General features: G+C 51.1%; 1 protein-coding gene across 1 annotated transcript in view; it reads right to left on the reverse strand.

Moving 5' to 3' along the window:
* The window catches only part of MAP7D2 (MAP7 domain containing 2), a 95,829-nt gene that overhangs the window by 6,827 nt on the left and 71,265 nt on the right, over positions 1-17,737 (reverse strand). Inside the window, 6 exon segments of the mRNA XM_013985990.2 lie at positions 7-85; positions 947-1,003; positions 1,975-2,079; positions 2,838-3,063; positions 11,170-11,302; positions 11,937-12,199. Of these exon segments, the coding sequence (XP_013841444.2) occupies positions 7-85; positions 947-1,003; positions 1,975-2,079; positions 2,838-3,063; positions 11,170-11,302; positions 11,937-12,199 (863 nt within the window).

Consider the following 17,737-nt stretch of genomic DNA (forward strand, 5'->3'; position numbering starts at 1 on the left):
ACGCACCTATTTTGCTAGGGACCACTGGTTTTATCTTATTTTCCACACACACAGCAGGCTGAAGCTCCACTTTCGGTTCTTCTTTCTGAAAACAGAGGGAAGATTGGCTTTATGTAGAAAGACGAGTGTTTTTTGTTTTTTGTTTTTGTCTTTTAGGGTCACACCTGTGGCATATGGAGGTTCCCCAGGCTAGGGGCAGAATCAGAGCTGCAGCTGTCAGCCTACCTCACAGCCACATCCGTGACCTATGCTGGCGCTAGTGGCCAACGCCAGATCCTTAACCCACTGAACGAGGCCAGGGATCAAATCCGCATCCTCATGGACACAGTGTCAGATTCTTAACCCACTGAGCCACGAGAACTCCTAGAAAGACAGGTGCTTTCGAAAAGCATCGAAGAGAGTTCTCTTGTGGTTCAGTGGGTTAAGGATCCGGTGTTATCACTGCAGTGGTTTGGGTCGCTGCCGTGGCACAGGTTCAATCCCTGGTCTGGGAACTTCTCCGTGCTGTGGGAGTGGCCAAGAAGAAAAAAAAAAAAAAACAGAAAGAAAAGAAAAGAAAAGCATTAGAGGATGTTTGGAACCATGCTGGACCATCTGCCTGTTCCAGGGGAATTCTTTGAATTTCTTGAGCTTATTCCAAATCAGCTGTGTCTCCCTTATTATCATGCCACCACTCTCCTGTTCATCTGTGGACTACAGGGCTTCTCCCTGCACTCCCTGCACGCCCACCCCCGTTTCTCTGAGGACATTTTATATTACGGCCCCATCTCTGAAACGCCTCTCTTTGCTTTCAGACACCTACAGCCGCCTTAATCTGGCCAGGATCAAAGCAGGAAGAGGCCCTTTTTTTCAGGCTAATCCTGACACCTACAATGTCACTGAACGTATCCCGCTGTGCGGCTCTTCTCGGGGCGTGAATCATGACAGTGGTAATCTGAAGGCCTACCTTCACCTCCAGAGACACATCACTCTTCCTTGTTCTCTTCATAATTTCATCTATTCTCTGGGACCCAAAAAGAACCAGGTAAGAGTTCAAAATCAAATACACATAGCCAGGTCTATATGCAATTGCACATTTCTCAGAAACCTTGTAAAAGAGAAGCGTCAGCAGAGGATAACGAGGGTGGCAAGGTTTTCCACTGGTTTTGCAGATACACACCTCTGCCGTAGGAATAAGGTCAAATGCTTAAGAAGCAAGCTAGTAAGTAACTAGAATCAACATTCAAGTTATATCCCATCTGTCTCCTTCCTCTCATTAGGTTACCTAGAAATCAACCCATCACCACCTGCCATTCAAGAAGACCACCCTAGAGAGAGCCAAGCTGAGGCGTGGAAGGGGAGGCCACAGACTGGACCCCATGAGCATGGACCTTTATAACCAGCCTCCTAAACCCACCTTCACCCATTATTACCTCAAGGGCCCAGATACTCCAATTGAATGACAAAAATGCTCAGAGTGGATTAAAATAACAAATCCTGACTATATGCTGTTTACAATGGACACATTTATAGGGACACATCGGTTCCAAGTGAAGAGCTTTATCATGCAAACGCTAATCGTGAGAAGGCTGACAAAACAGACTTGAAGAGAACACGTATTACTAGAGGTAAAGGAGGACATTGCACAGTGATCAAAGGATCCATCTAACAGGAGAATTTAATAACTTGGAATACAAATTCACCTAACAGTAGAGCTCCTTTGGCAAAAATTAGGAGAGCTTATAAAAACAAAAGTGATAGAACTGGAAGGAGAAAGGGACAGATTCGCAATCACAGATGGAGCCGTCGACCCCCTTCAGTAACTCAAAGAACAGGATGACAGAAAACTAACAGATACAGAAGACTTGAGGCATGAGCAACGAACTCACTCTAATGAACCATTCTAAGGTCCCCGTAGCCACAGCTGCAGAACGTGACTGGACTCGCTTCCTGGCCCTGCCTCACCCTAGGTACTCCTCAGCCCTCAGCCCTTACCTTCTTCCTCTCCAGCCGCTCCTGTTCGATCTGCAGCATGATCTGCTCTCTTTCGAGACGCATCTGTTTAGCTGCCTCCTGGGCCTTTGCTTCTGCTGCTTCCTTCTGACAGAAACAGGCAAACCAAGGCGTAGGGTTCACTAAGCTAAAGAAAGCCCTAGTGCGTGCCCCGGGGTGTGCCCCTGTTCCTCCACCGCATCATCAGCCCCACGGATGCTGCTGGGATGACGCCCCCCAGCGGGGGCTGTTCCCATCCTCGGTGTGGCTGTCCACGGCCTGCTCAGGCAAGGCTGGCTCTCGCTCCTGTGACCTCGGTCGACCACGCAAATCACGGGCAGACGGTTTGTACACACGGTCTTTCTGGGTCTGAGGGAAGCCTCTGGCCGTGACCTATGCACGTGGCTGGGAGTTTGAGGAAGTTAAATCCCCACGGAGCGGCCTTCAACCAAAAGGGCAGGAGCTGGGAGACAAATAACCCAGTGTCCTCGCCCTGAGAGGGGCCCTTCTAAGGCCTGCTGTCTCCGAGCGTCCCGGGGCGAGCGAGCTCCGGGTGCCCGCCGTAAGGGGCCCATCGAGGCGCTCACACTGGCTTTCCTCTCCCTCCCCAGCCAGCGTCCTGAGATCATCTCCCAAATACACCAAGGGCACCCACAGCCTCAGGCAGGGTCTGCCTATGGGAGAGCTCGCAGGGACAGCGAGCCAGCACCACCCGTGTCGTCCTTGTGGCCCAAAGTCGCTCCGCTTATTAACCACCCAGTTAAAACACTTCAAATAAACATTGCGAGTCATTCGAATGTACCTCATTTTACCTCCTTTTAACTAAGGCCCTCAAGGAAAGGTCGCCACGAGGGCTTGTGCGGTACCTGCTTTTCGATCACAACTTTTTCTTGCTTTTCTTTTTCTTGTTTTTCCTTTTCTTGCTCTTCTTTCAGCAGCAGCTCCTCCTTGGCCCTCCGCTTGGCCTCCGCCGCCGCCTTCCTTTCCTCCTCCTCCTCCCGCCTCTTCTTTTCCTCTTCCTGCCTACGGGCTTCCTCTTCCAGGCGACGTCGTTCCTCCTCTGCCTTTCTTTTCAGTTCCTCTCTCTGCAGCCTTGTGAGGACATAACTGTTATTAGAAGATGACGACGACGACGTGCTCCAAAGAGAACCTACTAAGAACTGGGTGCCGACAGTAGGGGATGATGTGTGACCCGCTCACAGACGCGTGCGAGTGAATGAGCTTCCACTGAAGAAATGGACTCTTCCTTCCCGGAAAGTCAGTCCAACCCATACAGTTAACCCCGCCCCCCAAAAAACACCAACCTGGGTCGACTTTAAATTCTGTGATACCCACAGTAAAAATGTACCGATTTGTGAACCCACTATAATGAAGATAAGCTGTTACCTAGCCAATCTACAAATGAGCCAGCCCCAGCATTCTTAGTTAATGACAATGCTTTTAAATCTGATTAAAACAAATATTTAAAAGCAACTTAAGTCCAAAAAAACAAGTGTCTCAATGGCCACACCTGTGCCAGTTGGCAATATAAGAGCAGTGGCTATGAACTCAAACAGTTCACTTGGGTTCTAATTAGCATGTGACGTGTGAAGTAGCAAGTGGAAGAAAATACTCAAGAGAAACCTGACATTTAATACAGAAGTTAAAGCATCTAGTCTCCATTTATTTTGGCGTTCTTTAAAAAATCTATTTTGGCTTTTATTCTTTGCTAAATGAAAATAAGAAGGCATTCAGACATGGTTCATCCACAGATGAATGGTGGCTGGTGTAATGACAAAAGGCTGCCATGGTGAGGGCAACGTCTGTGAGGTCTATGTGCTCATTTTTACATTTTGTTCTTCTTGCTCACATGTCATCTTCCTCATTTATGAAAAAATGTGGATCATTGTGCTCATCTTGTCATGACTTACTGACTGGCAATGTGCCACACGGGCAAGGCCAAGACTGTTTTCTGATAGCGCTACTTGCCGTGTGACCTTTCTTTGGAAAGTCACTCAACGTTTCTGATGCCCGTTTTAAAAACGAAAACAGGTAAATGACTGGCTCCTTGACACCTAGGGAGAATTAAATGAGATAATGCGTGGGAAGCACTTCGCACAGTGCCAGATCCTAGCGAGATTCTCAAATGCTAGTTTGTTCTACAATTTAAAATGAGTCCTCTCTTCAATTCCCAGTGATCTCTTAAGTACATCTATAAATATGTACTTTTTTCCCCAGAAATTACCTTTATTGCAAGCATGTACCACTGACTTACTGGGGTGCTGGTATATTGTTATAAAAAGATCAAGACTTAAAAAGAACATCCTTCCATCCTAATGGCTGGCTCCCAATCACGGAGGCAGTTAGCCTATGTGCCATCAAAGAAATATCTTAAAAGGTGAAGAAATGCATAGTTAATAAGACAGTAGCCGAAATCTATAGTGGTACATGATAAGGTACCCTTTGTCTACAGAGGTTGCAATGCCTAAAAGCTGGAACAATTGAAATTGTCAACGAATATTCTGGGAGTTCCTACCCTGGCTCAGCGGGTTACGAACCCAACTAGTATCTGTCAGGACAGAGGTTAGATCCCTGGCCTCACTCAGTGGGTTAAGGATCCTGCATTGCTGTGGTTGTGGTGTAGACCAGTGGCTGTAGTTCCAATTCGACCCCTAGCCTGGGAACCTCCACGTGCTGTGGGTGCGGCCCTAAGAAAGCAAGCAAACAAATAAACCCAAAACAAAACAAATATTCTGTAGCGCCCTGGAGCCTAATCAGAAAGAAACGCACCTCAACGAAACACTAGCCTCTTCAATCAAAGACTAGAATGCCCAACACAGGATTGTAAGAAATGGATGTGTCAATAACAAGGTTCCCCACAAGGCTCATCAGAACACTGGTTCAGTTCTTAGCCCTTTTTTTTTCTTTTTTTCTTTTTTTTTGGCTTTTTAGGGCCGCAGCTGAAGCACATGGAGGTTCCCAAGCTAGGGGTCGAATTGAAGCTGCAGCTGCCGGCCTACACCACAGCTACAGCAACACCAGATCTGAGCCGCACCTGCAACCTACACCACAGCTCATGGCAACACTGGATCCTTAACCCACTGAATGAGGCCAGGGATTGAATCCGCGTCCTCATGGATACTAGTCAGATTCATTTCCGCTGAGCCATGATGGGAACTCCTCTTATCCCTCTTTTTAGGAGCCACCCGTGACTCTCTAAGGCAAGTCCATGCAAAGGATACATTGTCTACGAAATCATTCACAAGCTACTTCAACTTCATCTTCATTCTCAGGATCCCCCAAACCACTCACTGTTTCTTCCATTTTACCATGAGGACTGAGCATGTGCCGGATGCAGACACATGCAGCAGGGAACACGTCCTCTTGGCCCTAGGTCTCCATAAACCCCCTCACCATCCACAACCTAAGTTCCCCCCACAGAGGCCCGTCAGCCCCCGCTTACAGATGAAATTCCCTCCATTTAACCGCACTCTGCTTCCCTCAAAGCATGTGAAAACGGGCTTCCCTGCGTGAAGCCGAGTCTCTCAAAATCCTCTCCAAGAGAGAACACGGGTTTGCTCACTTCCCCGCCACCCTCTGCTGCAGGCAGCCCCACCCCGCTGCCCTTGCTGACGTTACTGAGTCCCCGCCGGAGTTCACCGGACCCACGGGTAGTTCTGTCACCCTCTCCCATCCTTGTTCTTGTCACCCACTCCACAGCCAGCCCCTCTCCTTACCAGGTAGAAAGTACCAGAAAACTGCACTGTAGTCATCATTCAGCGGATGCGTCCCTTATCCCCATCCCTGGGCAGGCATTAGGGTCTTTTGTGCAATGACCCCCATCTCTCAACCTCCAGCCGCCAGCCCCCTCTCATCCCACCGGCTCCTACGTGCACCACGTCCCTGCCACATGCTCAGTTTTGACTCCTTCCGTCTCCAGGTGCGTATGTGGTTTTTACTGTGCTCCCTCCCTTCTGTGCTTCGAAGTGTTTGCTAAAACAAAAGCGTAACTGTCAACATCCTAGCCGTCACCCCCTCCACCTGCCGTCTCTCACCGCCGTCTCTTCGGACCCACCCCGGGCAGCAGTGGGCAGCCCTGGTTTCTGCTCCCTCTTTAATCAGCGGCCCCAGGCTGCCCATCCCCTCCCGAGCACCTGTGGAATGGCATGGAGGCCAGTCTGGGCCCTCCTGGGTTGGCCACACTGGTGAGAGGAAGGCCCAGACCAGGCTGACGGGTCAGTTCCTGCTGGGCCTCGGCCGCCGGGCCGGCCCTCCGCCTTGGTCCCCCAGGCCCCCATGCAAACAGTCCAATCCTCCAGCTTTCCTCAGTCTTTGACATCTTCCCTAATTGATGGCACCACCAACGACCACTTCACAGAGAAGACGGGGCCCCCTGACCTGGGGTCCCCAAACATCACTCCTCTGTGGCCTTACTGCTCAGAAAACTGCCCCCTCTCCTTCTGCTTACACGCAACGGACTGCAAAGGCCTCCACTGGTGCTACTAACTGCACCCCCTCCTGCACCCGTGTTCCTTCCAGGGCCTCGCCCCTCTACACGCACCTTCCTGCGGCCTGCCAAAACGCTGGGCCTCGCCCACCACTCTCCTCGGTGCCCTCCTCCCCGCCTTCTGCTGATGCCCAGGACCTCCGCCCTTCTCCGGGACTGCCCCGCACCGCCGTTCGCCTCCTCAACCCCAAGACCACCAGCCTTTCCTCAACCTCCACGAGTGCCACGAGGACCTCTGCGCAGGAGGCCGAGGGGCCCTGGCTCTCCCTTCCCGCCTCTGGACGGGCCCCCCGCCAAGCTCTCACCCCGACAGCCTGCCGATGCAACGCCAGGTCTGTGTGGCACCTGCTTCCTGCACGGACAGTGGGCGGCAGCCTGGCTGTACGACCTCGCTTGCGGGGGCGTCCTGACCCCAGTGGCTTTCTCCCTGGGCCCTCAGCACCTATTTCAGCTCCTTAACACAACTCACTGTGGAAGCCCAATAAAATCTCTCTGCTCCTAGTTTCTGCCAGTGCCTTCCTTGCCGTGCACCCAGGGTCTAGGGTTTCTTGTCCCCAGTCCAGGAATCCTGATTTACATCCTGGGCCATTAACAAGGCCAGGTGCTGTGTGCCCTGTTCTGCATGCTTCCAGCAGAGCCCCGGTGTCACTGCGAGCAGGGGCTGGACCAGCTTTTGCTCTTCTTCAGGGCCCAGCTGCCTGGCTGCCTCGTCAGCCCTTCTGTTCTGAGCAGTCTCACCCCGACTGGGATGACGTTTCCCTCAACGGTTTGTGACAATGACTGGCTTTCCACGGTCTGGCTCAAGTATCTTTATTTTTCTCTATATTCTCTCATCTGGCAACTACATTTCTGTGGCTTCAACTATCAACTCTAAGAACAAAACAGGCGTGAGGATGATCTTATTCCAAGAGGTGTCCGCTGTGTTCCAGCCCCTGGTTGTCTGGTACTGTACTTTCTCACCTCCCACGTAGTGCTAGCAAAGCTTCATATTCTGGCAAGAGAGAGGAAAACTGGTTTTTGGTCAAGTGAATTGCTCTCATTTTCACCTAGGCACCAGGCTTCAGTTCCATTTCTCGTCACCTGGCTATTTTGTAGGCACCTTAAACTTAGTTTACCTAAAAACCAAACAGATCGTTTTTAGCCTCTGAAACAAATTCCTTTGGTCCTTCCTTTACCTGTCGCTGGGTATACCACTCTCCTAAGTCCTTAGAATCAAATCTCAGCATCAGGAGTTCCCGTGGGGCTCAGCGGTAGTGATTCCAACTAGTATCCATGAGGATGTGGGTTTGATCCCTGGCCTCGCTCAGCGGGTAAAGGAGCCAGGGTTGCCATGAGCTATGGTGTAGGTTGCAGAGGCGGCTCGGATCGCATGTTGCTGTAGCTATGGTGTAGGCTGGCAGCTGTACTTCCAATTTGACCCGTAGCCTGGGAACTTTCATATGCTATGGATGCAGCCCTAAAAAGACAAAAACAAAGAAACAAACTCACCATCAACTTTGAATCAGCCCATTTCTGTTGAGTTGTGCATGTCCAATGGATGGACCACCTGACCTGAACTCATCCTCACTGCTCCAGGTCTACCTCCGCCAACTACCTGCTCTGGCCCCTGCCTTCTCATAACCTGCGACTGCACTGGCTCCTCGGTTGGACCTCTGCCCCCTTCTCTCCCTTCCCTGCAAGGGTACTGAGCATGAGCCCCAGTGATTCAAAGACCGTATCCCAGCCTTTTAAGGTGCCTAGTAGGGGAAGAAGGCTTGTGAGCAAATGAGGGGAGCGATGTGATCAGGTGACCAGCTGGGCTCGGGTGGGTGAAGAGTGGGAGAGGTCCGAACTTTCGCAGGGAGAGGACCAGAAAGGTGGTGGAGAGGGAGCCTGGCTTGACCCGAGTGTGGAGAGTGGAAAGTGTGTCTGGCAAGAAGGAGCACGAGTCCACAGGAGGCAGAGTACAAGCAGATGCGGAGGTGTGAAGCCAGGTGCAAGAGGTGGAGGGGCTGGTGGTGGCCAGAATGTGGCAGGCCTTGAAGGCCCACTGAGGGGCTGGATGGCTCCCGTGGGCAGGGGAGTCACTGCCTGTTAAAGGACAGGAGCAGGACAATGACACTTATGCGAGAACAGGCACTGGGGCCACAGTGTGGACAGTGGATGAGCTCAGCGAGGATGTCACAGACACAGCCCAGGTGAGAGGCCACAGGGGCCAGGGCTCAGAGAAGAGCAGGCACTGGGGGTGAGGCGGGGACAGGAGAGGAGAGAGATGCCAGAGGCAGCAGAGAGACGCCAGAGGCGGCCGAGGCAGACGTGACCAGTGACAGGAGACTGAGGAGGAAGGAAAAGGGAGAGCTGAGCCCTGGCTCTGACCCTTCTGATCGGGGTGCCTGAAGAGATGGAGGCCAGCTTGCGAAAGGAAAAGGCGGTCTGGGAGACCGACAGTCGGGTCTGTCTGGAAATGCTCAATTTGAGATGCTTGCAGGACACACTCAAAGGCAAGCATAAAACAGCTGGAAAGAGTGCCTCTAGGTTCTAGACCAGCGCGAGCCCAGACAACTTTCTGTGATGAGCGAAATGTGCTAGAGATTTGTGCTGTCCAGTGTGGTCGCCACGAGCCAGGCAGCTACACGGCACTTGATATGTGGTTAGTGCAGCTGAGAGACTGGATCTGGCGGATTTTAGGGTATTTACCTTGCGGGAGCCACCCGGGACGAGAGGCGGTTCTGGCGGCGGCATCAGCGGCCTGTACGATTCCCTGCCTCCCTTGTACCAGCAAGTACCGAAGGTTTACACACCAAGACGAAATTAGCTTCAGAACCAGATGGTAAAAGGAGGCAAAGAAAAGATACGGGCAGAAAGGGAGCGAGCGCAGAGGTGGGTGGGCACACCGAACCGAATGCTTAGCATGAGGACGGTGCGAAGCGTGACCCCAAGCACCCGAAGCCAGAGGTGGCTGCCAGCACGACGGAGGTGCGCGCAGAGGAGGGCGCGGCGCTGCTCGGGATGGGCTTGGCTGGCGAAGCAGGCCTCGGGCCGCGGGCCTCGGGCTGGGAGCCCAGGTGACGTGAGAGGGGATGAGGCCTGGACAGAGGAGACTGAGGAGAGACCGAAGAAGCAAGGGCAAGCCAGCCACGGTCAAAGCCAACACAGAAACGGACCCGGAGTGTGGAGTGAGGAGGAAGAGTGCGTGTGAGGAGAGGCCCTAAAGACACAGAGTCCGACTCCCTGTGAAGGACACATGAGAGGGTGCTGGCTGGAAGGCAGAGAAGGTCACCTTCCCCAGCACAAGCGACAGGCCTTCTACCCACCTGCTTGGGGCCTGCGCATCTCAAGGTCTGTCACTGGGGGGCCTGCGAGTCACCTTCCTCTCCTGGGACCCGCCTTTGCGCATCCTGTGGCCCACCCACACCGGCCCAAGCACACCACTCAGCGAAAAGATCTGTTGCTGCTGACCAAAAGGGTGGAGGTTGGAAAATCATCAGAGAAGTCCATGATCTGAAGAAGAGAAGAGCCAGACCCAGCCCCCTACCCCTTAAAAAACCAGATCAGCAAACGTATAATGAGAGACCATGAAAGACTTGCCAAGGTCACTTAAGGATCAAGGATATTCTATTAGAGATTCTCATACCAAGTCAGAAAGAGAAAGGCAAGTACCATATGATATCACTTACATGTGGGATCTAAAGTATGGCACAAACGAACCTATCTACAGACCAGAAATAGACTCGCAGACGGGGAGAGCAGACTTGTGTTTGCCGAGGGGTAGGGGAGGGAGTGGGATGGACTGGGAGTTTGGGATTAGTAGATGCAAACTATTGCATTTAGAATGGATAGGCAATGAGGTCCTGCACGGGGAACTATATCCAATCACTTGTGATGGAACGTGGTGGAAGATAATATGAGAAGAAGAATGTGCATATGTATGCATAACTGGGTCACTCTGCTGTACAGTAGAAACTGACAGAACATTGTAAATCAACTATAATAAAAAATAAAGAGATAAAAAAGAACATTCTATTATTTATTACTCTAAACTCAGCACTGGTCGTGAAGCACTGCAGCATGGCTGGCTCCCTGTCACGCGAACTCTCAATAGTATTGGACTGCCCTCTGTGATTACCCTAAAAGCCTCCCTTATCAATTTAATGATAAAAATTGACCTTGACCTTCAACATGCATTTCTCTTTGAATACTAAGACCAGAGAAGGCAGAACTGTCTGTATTTTGAGCAAGAGTCCTGGGTGCTCAATGCAGTGGTTCTCAAACTGTGGTGAGCTACTGAAGCAGGTCAGGGCCTGGGCCTACGTATTTTCCCTGCACTCCCTGAATGCCTCTGACACCCTCCAGAGGAGGGACCATTGCCATGACGTCTTCGGTCACGCTCCGGGATGGGAGTCTCCAGCCCTCGTGTCGCATGGACTATGAGGTCGGCTTCTGCCCCAACTAGGGGTCTCTGCACAACCCTCCTGTCTCTTACCTGGGGGAGTGAGTCAGGGTAATTTGGAGGTGGGGGGATGATTCAAGAACCAGAATCAAGACCACTACATCTGGAACCTCCTATCTTTTCAGAGTAAACCTCATTCTATAAACAAAGCTCCAGCTCCATTTTTGCTCTGCAAGGCCTGGCTGGTTGTAGAGTCCCTGAGGAGAATGAGGGCTTTCAGTAACCTTCAGATCCAGGAGTCTCCCTCCAGGGGGTCTGAAAAGGTCTGAGTGCCCCCACATACCTGTCTTGTTCTTCCTTCTCCAGCCGTTGCTGCTCTTCCTGTTCCTTCTGCAGCCGGGCCTGTCGTCTCTTTTCTGCCAGGATCTTTGCGGCCTCTCCTGCATCAGTGGTGCCCGCTGTGGGCTTCCACGAGGCTGCATTGGAGGAAAAGATAAGGGCAATGAAACAGTGACTGCACTCACAGGGCGGCTGCCACTCAGAATCGAAAACTCCAACCCAGAGCGCTGGAGCTACTGAAGCAGGACAGGGCCTGGGCCTATGTATTTTTCCTGCACCCCCTGCATGCCTGGGAAATGCTGCCAGGACTAGCACAATCAGCCACTGGGCAGAGAGGCTGCAACAGGCTGGCTGTGACCCTGGATGCATTTCGTGGTGGAGGGCAGTGGAAAGGCGAGGAGAAGAGACAGGGTCGCTAGCAGGTCTCGCAGCAGCCACCCCCGAAGTGCCTATCTGGAGGAACTCTGCACCTGAAACAGAAGCTTAAAGGGCTGAAGGAAAACCCTCTCTGTGGGAAGGGCAGAAGCTGGCTGGCTGCAGCTCAGCACCCCTGCGGGCCTCCGCAGCCAGGAGCGGGGTCAGCCCCTAAGTCTCCGCCAGGAGACCCTCAGGAGAGCGAGGGGAAGGACTTGGGGGGCAACTTGCAAGCCCGAGAAAGCAGCATGAGGGCACGAAGCTGTCTCTGGGACGAATTCCCCCCCTTCCCAAACACGAGACAGCCACGCGGACGGAGCCAGAGGGAGGAGGACCAGCTGGACCACGGGGGCCTACCTCCAGCGCCCTCGGCCTTCCCGCTCGCGTGCTTCTCGGTGGCGTGCCTGTCCGCCACGTGCTTCTCTGGGGCCTCCTCTCCGGGCAGGCCGGCCGCCTGCTGAGCCAGGGCGCCCTCCCTTTCCTTGTTGCTCTTCTCTTTGTCTGCTTTCTTCTTGGGTGTTTCCTGGCCAGAAAAGGCAGGAAGGCGGTACTTCACCGGAGACCCTAGGTATGGCGGCTTCGCATTCTTTGGAGACTGTGGATAGGCTTTTGGAGTTGCCCTGGAAAACCAAAACCGTGCCAGAAGATGATCACCGGGCCTGCCCACAGAACCCTCTGTTCCTAAGACACCTGGCTCCAGAAAGCTGAGCGACTTCCTCCTTGGAAGGAAGGGGCGGCACACACTCAGGAGACCCCGACGTACCATGACTCTGACGGGAGCATATGGCATCTAGAAGATGGCCCTGGCAGAAGGGACACTATTCAGACATGCCCAGCTAATGACACCAGTCCTAATTTCCCTGAAATTTGATGACAACCTAAGAATACAGCGTCAGGCACTCTCCCATCTCCTCTTTTTAGATGAACGCCAGGGTGGGGTCTGGCTTCAGCATACGGCAATGAACAAGCCTGCTCCTGTTTTTTTCCCGACTATGACAAAATACGTGTAACATGACATTTACCGTCTCAACCGCTTTTTTAAGTGCACAGTTCCATGGCATTAAGTGGCATTCACAGTGTGGTGCAACCATCGCCGCTCTCTCCCCATCTCCAGAACCCTGTACCCTTTCAATACTAACTTCCCATTCCCGCCTCTCTCCATTCCTCGGCAACCGCCTTCCTGCTTCCAGGCTGCAGGAACCTGACTATTCCAGGCACCTCACAGAAATGGAATCATGTGGTCTTGGTCCCTTTGTATCTAGCTGATTTCGCTCAGCAAACAATGTCTTCGATGTTTCTACTTCTTATTTTATTCGTTTATTTATTTTTTAAGGGCCGCGTCTGCGGCATATGGAGGTTCCCAGGCTAGGGGTCCATTTAGAGCTGTAGCCTCCAGCCTACACCACAGCAACACCAGATCCTTAACCCACTGAGCGAGGCCAAGGATCAAACCGGCAACCTCATGGTTCCTAGTCGGATTCGTTTCCTCTGCGCCATGATGGGAACTCCCTACTTCCTTTTTTAAATTCACCTTTACTGAGATATAATTGATATCTAGTTCCTCTTCAAGTTCTGAGAAAAAAAATCAGCCTAAGGGTGAAGAGATAGGGCGTCTTTCTGGAGGTTCTTAAGGTTTAAAAGAATCTCTCCTGCTACTGGAAAGATGCAAAAGAAGATGAGGACAAGCCCATTTCTATCCAGGGAAACACCATTTTGCTAAAATGTAGGACCCCGTCTTATGTCTGTTGGCAGGCGGTCCATCACAGGTGTGCTGGCCCAGGCCTGGCTCCTAGGGAGCGCTGGCTGTGGACCATGTACGTACGAGCCTGGCCTCAGTTGCCGAGTGTACCCAGAAGTTCGAAGAGGGATGTGACATTTGTACAGAGTACTTTCAGGAGGAACATAAAGTAATCTGTTCGTAAATGACAAATTGTCACTCTCAATCCTGTAGCAGGCTGAACTATATGAAACTGCTAATACTCAACTGATTTTGACCAATAAAAAAGCAATAAAAATGGCAACTCAACATAATATTAAAGGCCAATTTCTCACCAGAGACTTAAAGAGTTACCTAATCGGATCCTGGCGATAAGGAAAAAATATGATGAGATCAATATTAAACTTGGTAGTGAGCTGGAAAATACTCCTCAAGTGGTATGTGGCCTGAATAACATGCAGGCCAGCTTTCCAGTGATGCTCAGAGTAAAAAGGTCAATTTTGGGGCCCAGGAGAAGACCTTTGCTCAGTCAATTCTAGGCTGAGGGCCACACAGTGATGTGATCACTTAGCCAAATGAATACGACCTAAACAAGATGTGAATTTTTTATTACTTTTATTTTATGGTTTTTATTTTTCCATTATAGTTGATCTACCGTGTTCTGTCAACTTCTACTGTAGAGCAAAGTGAGATTTGAATTTTTAAAATTCAATTGAGTCAGCATCAACCATTTTGCTGATATGGAATCATCCATACCCCACTTCCACGGTGAACTGCCCTGCCTGCCCCTCTCTGGCAGTCTGCTCCTGAGCTGGACCACTGTGACCCCAGAAAGAATCGCTTTATACAAGCCATACTGCCTTCCCTTGCATCATCAACCTGTCAGACCTGGAGATACACAGAAACCCTGTGACACCCTGTCCACGGAGACTGTTCTCCCTCTGACCTTGGGCTCAGCTGAATCAGGCCCCACTGCGCCTAAGGGACCTCTCAACGACGAGGAGTTTCTTTCCACGTGCACTATATAAGCCTGGTTTTCTACGCCTATTCCTGGACCCTGACCAGAGAAACGTCGGGCGCAGACTCCTCTTGAGCCTCCTCCATAGACCTACACATACGTACCAGGGTTTCTCAATCCTGCTGCTACTGACACTTGGGGCTGGAGCATTCTTTCTTGTGGGGCTGTTCTGTGCACTGTTTAGAAGTACCCCTGGCCTCAACCCACTAGATGCCAGCAGCAATTGCTAGGTGGTGACAATCAAAAATTTCTCCAGACACTGTCAAACGTCCCCTCAGGGGCAAAGACAGTCCCCAGCTGAGATCCACAGAGATGAGACATACACACAGATCCTCCTCACATATACACACTTTCTAGCTGTGTAAAGCAGATAAAAGCGGAGCTGCTCTGGTTGCACGGGCAGCCATACCCTCTGAGACAAGCCTATGAGCCTCCTGAGAGCCTCAGCTTGAGAGGTAACCATTAGCGCCTTCTGCGTTCAGAGGGAGCCACACCTGGATCCCTCCCTCGGTGATTTGGAGCCCAGATTTCCTCTAGAACTCTCCAAAACTGCGTCCCTGCTCCAGCCCCGCAGGCAGAGTGCTGTCTACACCCCAGCCACTAGGCTGCTAAATGTAGAAATGTACATAGGAGTTCCCGTCGTAGTGCAGCGGAAACAAATCCGACTAGGAACCATGAGGTTGCGGGTTTGATCCCCGGCCTCACTCAGTGGGTTAAGGATCTGGTGTTGCCGTGAGCTGTGGTGTAGGTCGCAGACGTGGCTTGGATCTGGAGTTGCTGTGGCTGTGCCATAGGCCAGCGTCTACAGCTAGCCTGGGATCCTCCATATGCCGCGAGTGCGGCCCTAAAAAGAAAAAAGAAAAAGAAAGAAAGAAAGAAAAGAAACACACATATGCATGTATATGTGTGTCTCTTAGTTGTCAAAACTGGTATGACAGGTACAGTTATTATGGTTACTTTATGGATGAGGAAGCTGGGGTCAGAGAGGTTAAGTAGGTCATGGACTGCAGTCTGAGCCTATGACTCCCTGACTTGACTTCTGACAACTCTGCCCTACCCCCTGTGCCACAGTGGTGGCTAAGGCAGAGTCTGGGGGTCACCATGTCCCCCAGATAATCATGTCAGAATTGGCACAGAGTAATGAGCATGCAAGAGCTGTCAGATATAAGTACTGATTAAATATATGATAATATAAAAATCCAAATTATCCTCACAGATAAGAATGAATCAAAAGCAAAAGAACTATAATGGGAAACTGCAAGCCCTGCAACCTCACGATGACAGCACTCCACTAAAAGCATCGTTTTCTAATCAGCTGCAAAAACCCGGATTTAGGTTCAAACAGCCTGTACATCCATATGGCAAGAGATCTTCCGCTTGGCAACACCCTCCATTCGTGCTGTCATCCGAGGCCGTAATGTTGCTATAACCACCAGGAGGGTATCTTGAGGGACCTGGTCTAATGCGCTAAGCAGATAAAAACATGTCACCTACTCTCTGGAATGTCAAGTTCATGTTTTGTGCAGCTCCTGTCCAGCTACAGGGCAGGGGCGGGCAATGCCAAAGAAGCACGCTTGGGTATGGGATCGGGAGAGAGAGGCGCTAGGAAAGACTGCTACTTTATGTAGAGGACACCGACAGAAACGTCTCTTCCCATAAGCATTCCTACCTTGACTCATTAAACAGGAATTCCTGGTACTAAAAGGACTGGGGGGAAGAAAAAGGAATTCCTTTGGAACGGATAAGCAATGAGATCCTGCTGGATGGCACTGGGAACTATGTCTAGTCACTTAGGATGGAGCACGACGGAGGATAATGTGAGAAAAAGGATGTATATATGTGTGTGTGACTGGGTCTCTTTGCTGTACTGTAGAAAAGTGACAGAACACTGTAAACCAGCCATAGGAGTTCCCGTCGTGGCGCAGCAGAAATGAATCTGACTAGGAACCATACGGATGCAGGTTCGATCCCTGGCCTCACTGAGTGGGTTGGGGATCCGGCATTGCCATGAGTTGTGGTGTAGGTCGCAGAGGAGGCTCAGATGCTGAGTTGCTGTGGCTGTGGTGTAGGCCGGTGGCTATAGCTCCGATTTGATCCCTAGGCTGGGAACCTCCATATGCCACAGGTCTGGCCCTAAAAATACAAAAGACAAAAAAAAAAAAAAAAAAGGACTGGCAAAAAGCATCATCCTACAAGGAAATTGCTACTTCCTTGCCCTCATCCTCCTCCCCATGACTGCTCTGCTTGGTGAGATGGAGCTAAGGTGCTGGGCGCACAGCACCCAGTCTATTCACATGTTCTCGGGAACCCGCCTACAGTGAACCCACATCTGCGCTTCCTTCAGCGGTGCCCAAAGAGGCAGGCTCCGCCCGGGCCCATGGTGTGCGGTGCCTCGGCCACACATGCACAGACGTACAAGGGGCTCTTCTGCAGACACCACTCCCACCAGAAGGGTCCCCAGGATTGGACCCGGGGGAGTGGGGAAGAGGCCTGAACTGGCTCCAGGCCCAGTTTACACTACAGTCCAGCCTTCGTGGCAGAAAGCCAGCATGCATCTGGTCTACGTGGCTCACTCTCAGAAGGGAATGGAGCTCAATGAAGTGACACCCTCAGTCCGTGTAAGACGGACAGGCAGGGCCGGACTCCAATCCCAGGGAGCAAAGGCTGCCTGGCCTGGCTCGGGGAGCCTCTGACAGCTTCAGATCTACTCAGCCCTGAGCAGCCTTGGGTCAACTTGCTTTAACAGACCAGTCATGTGTACATTCTATTCATACCACAGACTGTAAGATTTTATTCAAAATAAAACTCTGCCAGTTATCTATGAGCACACACCTAAAAATAATTTTCACCTGAGAGGTAAAGGTAGATTACTTGGGAAAAAAAACTCAATATACTAAGGAGTCTATTTACACTCCCCGTGCCCAATAAACAAAACAGATTAGAAAATACACACACACACATACACACACAGTTATAGGCACACACAAACATGACCTTCAAATTAGAAGAGCATAAAAAGTCATGGATTTTTTTTTAACAGTTAGTGACCAAAATAGAGAATACAATCTTAGAAGTTCCCTATTTTATCTCCAAATTTGCTGTTCACTCATTCCTTCCCTGTGTGGATTTAGTTCCCTGCCAGGCCACACGCAAGAGCTGTTGACCATGGGCAGCTTGAACCAGGCAATGCTGGTCCGGCAGGCTCCGAGGCTCTCTGGCCCCCTGCTCACACTAACTTATTGCAAGTCAAATGAAGTCTGGCAAAGTTACCGTTTCTCCAATTTCCTAGAAATGGATCACTTGGCTGATGAAATGAACAGAAATTAATCAGGGGAACTCACTGTGCCTTCATAGAGTTTTAAGTAGGTTCTCATCTACTTCATAAGGGTCTATTTGATCATCACAATAACCCAGTGAAGTAGG

Source organism: Sus scrofa, chromosome X (genome assembly GCF_000003025.6).
Source record: "Sus scrofa isolate TJ Tabasco breed Duroc chromosome X, Sscrofa11.1, whole genome shotgun sequence".
Taxonomy (NCBI): Eukaryota; Metazoa; Chordata; class Mammalia; order Artiodactyla; family Suidae; genus Sus; species Sus scrofa.